General features: G+C 53.0%; 1 protein-coding gene across 1 annotated transcript in view; it reads left to right on the top strand.

Annotated features, from left to right (window-relative positions):
• The first annotated feature begins 303 nt into the window (after window positions 1-303).
• The window catches only part of LOC124658499 (NAC domain-containing protein 75-like), a 28,128-nt gene continuing 22,663 nt past the window's right edge, over window positions 304-5,768 (top strand). The window contains exon 1 of the mRNA XM_047196804.1: window positions 304-847. Coding sequence (XP_047052760.1) covers window positions 304-847 — 544 coding nt within the window. The remainder of the gene's footprint in view (window positions 848-5,768) is intronic.

Here is a 5,768-nt window from a genome sequence, read left to right as displayed (position 1 = left end):
GTGTTAGAGAAGCAAAGGTGTCACTTCGTGCACTTCTTGGCCCATACCGCAGGAGACGCCCTCCACCAGGACGAGGCCGATCCTTTGCAGGTTGAGGCACCCGGGAACAACGTCGCTCTGGATCTGCAAGAAGCAGTCGGAGACAGCGACGCTCCGGGACAAGAGGAAGCCGGAAACCCTGAGGAATCAATCCTCGGTAACTTAAGCCCAAATTCCGACGATGCCTCCTCAATAGGCACAGAAGAATACAATCGCTTGACGAAGGAACTCGAGATTGGGGAAGAAGATGACGACGCTTCATCCATGAATACAGAAGAATTCAACCGCAAGCTTGAGGAACTCGGAGGCGGTGAGCAAGCTGACGTAGAATCCGCCCAGCCGATGCAGGTTCTAGCAACCGTAGCACCGCTGGATCAGCAGGAAACGGAAGACGAAGCCTCCAACTCCGACCCAGGACCATCCAACGTAAGGCCTCCCTTAGGTCGGGCACGACCACAAAAGGATGTCCTGTCACCAGAAGAGATGGTCGAGCAAGCGCGCATGGATTTAGTCGCGCAGTCTGATATTCTCAACAAACCAATAACTCCCGAGGAGGCTGCAGACCCGGAGGCCTTAGAAGCAAAACGGCAGGAGATGCTGGCAACAGCTCAGAAGTTCGCCAGGACCGCAGCCGCAATGCTGGAAGAAAGAACCTTAGCTGCAAATTTTGTGGACTACTCCCTAAAAAAGGATCGCGAAGTCGACGAAATGATGGCGACAGCCAAGGGACTCCGAAAGGAGTGGGAGAAAAGGATAGCCTCGCGCGAGGCGGAGGCCGATAGGATCGCTCGAGAAGACATCCCTCCCCGCAGGATTACCTTTGCAACACCCACGGAACAACAGCCGCTCGCAACCCCAAAGGATAACATGAAGAAGGCTGCGAGCTCCGAAAAAGAAGGACGAGGAGATTGACATCAACTACGTCCGGAAGCTCGTTGCCTCAGCAATGCGGCAACGAGCAAGGCGGACACTTCGCGCGAGGTTGGAATCCAATCCGGAGCACTGCATATCCACCGCGCAGAAGGACGCCACAGCAGGTCAACACCGTGATGGCGAGTCACGCACCGGATCCACGGAGCGCAGGAGGAAAGTCAGGGAACATCCGAATCCAATCCCGGTGTCCTCGGATTCAACCCCGAAAAATCCGTTAAAGGGAAAGGATCCGATGTATACTGGCAGAGACAAGTACCGTGTTCCATCACCGCCACCCCGAGCTTCACGTCCTCCGCTACCTCCTCGACGTCGGAGTCCCGCCGGAAACACCAGGCCCCATGGGCCAGGTGGAATCAACATCCGCGACAACATGCCGCCTCCTAGAGACAGGAGCAGGGAACGTACGCCGGAACCAAGACTACGAGCCTGAGCCTCGTCGGAACCAAGACCGCGAGCCTGAGCCTCGTCGGAATCAAGACCGCGAGCTTGAGCCTCGTCGGAATCAAGAACGCGAGCCTGAACCAAGGAGGAGCCGGAACGAAGAGCGCGCACCTGAGCCACGCAGAAGTCGGAACGACGGAGGCGACCACCACCAAGAGGAAGGGAGCCACCGAAGCCGGAGCCAGCCGCGAGAACCACGCCGAGAGTCCGAAGGCGGAAGATCATCCTACAGGCCCCCTCGCAGATCTCCCTCGCCACCACCCAGTGGAGGCGGAGGTGGAGGCGGAGGCAGAGGCCGGAGATCCCGTTCCCGCTCAAGATCACCTGGCGGCGGTCCCCGCGATGCCCGGGAGCGCCTCAACGAGTACAGATCCGACTACATTGGTCCAAGGTGCTTTGGCCAGATGATCAGAGAGGAACCAAAGCCAAGAAGCTTGAACCTTAAGCTACCGGGAAACCCGAAGCATTATGATGGCAGCGAGAGGCCGGATACCCGGATTGAGGATTACTACAATGCAGTAACCTTCGCCGGAGGAACCCCGAATATAGCCTGCCGCATGCTCCAGCTTGTACCTTATTGGTCCAGCTCGTGTTTGGCTCAGTGACCTTGAGGAAAACACTATCTTTTGCTGGTTGGACCTGAAGAAGGCTTTTGAGAACCACTTCAGGGGCACCTACAAGAGACCGGCCACCACCAGCGATCTTCAAGCTTGCATCCAGAAGAAGGGTGAGACATCTAGGAGCTTCCTCACCCGATGGTTGGCAACCAGAAACGAGTGCGAGAACGTAGATAACCGCACAGCAATGCACGCCTTCATTGGTGGTTTGCAGCGCGGGGGGCTGCTGCGCCACAAACTTACTTGCCTGGTGAATGCGAACAAGCTCACTCTTGACGAGATGATAAACATCGCCAGTGATCACACTGCCGCCGATGACGACGCAGGCGGAGATCTCGCAGCTACAGCCATACCCCTGCACCAACAAAAGAAAAACCGTGATAACGGCGTCAGCAACAGCAATAAGCGGAAGAACCCCCCTGAAGACCAGAAGGGCGGAGGATCCGACATGGTAGCCATGACGTTCCAACGCGGAGGTTCAGGAGGCGGAAGAGGCCGCGGACGTGGAGGCGGAGCAGGCAGGGGCCGGCAGCGCGCCGACGAGGTCACCACGGCCGGATCCCGCGCCCCCAAACGTACGAAGAATACGAGGGATATGCCGTGCCCGGCCCATCCGGATCCGGCTACGGGCAAATCCACCCATACCAATCGCAACTGCAAGTGGGTCAACGATCTGAAGAACGACCCGGAGGCAGGATACAAGCGAGCCCGGAAGCACCGCCCGTGCGGCAAAGGAGGCAAGGGCAAGAACAAGGACAAAGAGGAGGACAGTTCCGAGGCCATGTATGAGGATGACGCTTCGCCGGAACCCAAGGAGGGTACCGCAGCCAACAAGTCTAACCCCTTTGGCAAGAAGAGGGTCGGAACTTACCACACCTTCCTCGGAACCCCAACTGTCCGCGTGAAAAAATCGGCGCTCCGGATCTTGAACGCCACAGTTCCGGCTGTACCGCAGTATGTCAAGTGGTCGGAGAAAGCCTGTACCTTTGACAGGTCGGATCACCCGGCCGTCATCCCCAAAGAGTGCTACGCTCTGGTTGTAAGTCCACGCATAGACGGGTATGACTTCTCCAAGTGTCTTATGGACGGAGGAGCTAGCATGAACATCATGTACCTGGAGACCCTGGAGAAGATGAACCTCACCAAGGAACAGCTCAAACACAGCACCACTGAATTTCATGGTGTGGTTCCGGGTAAGAAGGCAAACTCTCTGGGCAGCATCAAACTTCCCGTGGCCTTCGGCAATGTGAACAACTACCGCGAAGAGATGATCACGTTTGAAGTAGTGCCCTTCAAAAGCTCCTACCACGTGATCTTCGGCAGGCCCACCTACCACAAGTTCCACGCCCGGGCATGCTACATCTACAACAAGCTCAAGATTCCGGGCCCTAACGGTATGATCACCGTGTCCGGAGACTACAAGAAAGCTAGGGACTGCGAGGAAGGCGAGGCCGCCTTTGCAGAATCCGTCATATCTGGAGAGGAGCTGCAAGGCTACAGAGCCGCGGTGGATCCGACTGAGATGCAGACCACCAAGAAGCAGATCTCCGAACAGAAGACCTCGTTCAAGGCCGCGATAGAAACCAAGAAGCATGACCTCGTTGAAGGTGACAACTCCAAGCAGGTTTCAGTCGGAGCCAACATGGACCCCAAATAGGAAAGCACGCTCGTCGAGTTCCTCAGAGCTAACATGGATATCTTCGCATGGCAACCTTCTGACATGTCCGGAGTACCAAGGGAACTCGCCGAGCACTACCTCAATATAAATCCGGGTGCAAAACCGGTGAAGCAAGCTATGCGACGCTTTGGAGACAAGAAGCGCCGCGCCATAGGAATGGAATTAGCAAAGTTACTAGAGGCAGGTTTTGTAGTAGAAGTTATCCATACCGATTGGGTCGCAAACCCCGTCCTTGTACCCAAAAAGAATTCTGAAATACTAAGAATGTGCATCGATTACTCCGGCGTGAATAAGCATTGTCCGAAAGATCCGTTCCCTTTGCCGCGCATTGACCAAGTCATTGATTCGACGGCAGGGGCGGAACTTCGTGTTTTCTTGACGCATATTCCGGGTATCATCGGATCCTGATGAAGGAGTCTGACCAAAAGGCGACCTCTTTCATCACACCCTTTGGCACATACTGCTATGTTACCATGCCTTTTGGCTTGAAAAACGCAGGTGCCACATACCAACGTACGATGCAGCGGTGCCTGAAGGACCAGATTGGCCGAAACATGCACGCCTACGTCGACGACATCGCGGTCATGACCCGAAAGGGATCCGACCTGCTCAGCGACCTTAAGGAAACCTTTGATAATCTCCGACGGTACAAGATGATGTTAAATCCGCTGAAGTGCGTCTTTGGCGTACCAGCAGGAAAACTCCTTGGCTTCATTGTTTCTCACAGAGGCATTGAAGTTAACCCGGAAAAAATCAAGGCTATCCTGAACATCAAAAGGCCAACTTGTCTCAAAGATGTGCAACGATTAACTGGTTGCGTTGCGGCAATCAGTAGATTTGTTAGCCGTCTTGGCGAGAAAGCCTTACCTCTATACAAGCTGCTGAAGAAAACAGACAAATTTGTCTGGGACGAGTGACAAAGGATTAACTTGTCAATGCCTACAGATTGTAGACTAGGGTTTTGTTAGAAGTAGAGGGCAAGTAGATCTCGAAGGTTTAGGCGAAAAGTACTCGACGATTATGAAAACTAGGGTTATGTTGACGATGAGATTCGATCCTTTCTTTGTCCCTCGACTCCCCCTTATATAGGAGGTGGAGCCGAGGGTTTCGTTTTGTACAAGTTACAGAGTCCGGGACGGTTTCTAACTCATCCCGCCAGATTACAGATAACACTTCCTATTACAACTCTAACTTTCCTTAATATATCTTGGACTCTCGAATCTTCTTATTCTTCGGGTAGTGGGCCTTCAGTAAACCCCGGGTACTATCTTTGGCAGGCCCATTTGGGATGCCTATGTCAGTAGCCCCCGAGATTTTGCTTGAATCGTAGAGTCAAGGGAAATCTCGAATGTTTATTTTTATTCGAGAGCTTTCATTTATACTTCTTCACATAAAATTCTATATTGTACAGGGATAATTAATGGTAGTTGGGGCTAGTTCATCTGACGGATCAGGTACTAGTTAACTGCTCTAGTGGCAATCCGCAAAAACCTACTTCAAGATCACGTCCCTGGACATGATCTCGGGATACTGGTGTAAACTTCGACAGGTGCCGCTTAAGGTCTTACCATTCCGTCGAGTCCCGGTCAAATTTATCGGGTACCTAACGCGTCCGTTAGGATTTTTCTTCGTATCCGTTGATACGGATAAAAGTAGCGGAGCGCAGTCTTTGGCGATGCCACGCCCAGCAGAACGGATCCGGGGTCTTACCTTCGCAAATTTGCGGCATTCAGAAATTGATCGCAACTTTGGCGTTCCGAGAATATATTGTCGAGTGCTTTTCGCCTTTGGAATAGCACATTTTATCGAGTCATATTTGATGACTTATTTTGTCTTCCCGATGGGAGTATATGTAGAGTTATCTCGTGTAACTCGAAATATACTCACTTCTGTTTATTTTGATAAAATTCATCGGGCACGCGAACAGCGTTCCCGATGGGAGTAGCCCCCGAGGCTACATCCAAGAACTTGTGCTTGGGTGTAGGCTCCACAGATTAGTATCCGTTGCCGCTCTATTTATAATCTTTCTCGACAATTTTATATTTATCGGGTGCGCGACC

This window comes from Lolium rigidum, chromosome 1, assembly GCF_022539505.1.
Source record: "Lolium rigidum isolate FL_2022 chromosome 1, APGP_CSIRO_Lrig_0.1, whole genome shotgun sequence".
Classification (NCBI taxonomy): Eukaryota; Viridiplantae; Streptophyta; class Magnoliopsida; order Poales; family Poaceae; genus Lolium; species Lolium rigidum.
The sequence above is the reverse complement of the archived record's forward strand: the minus strand, read 5'-3'. Positions and strand labels throughout refer to the sequence as shown.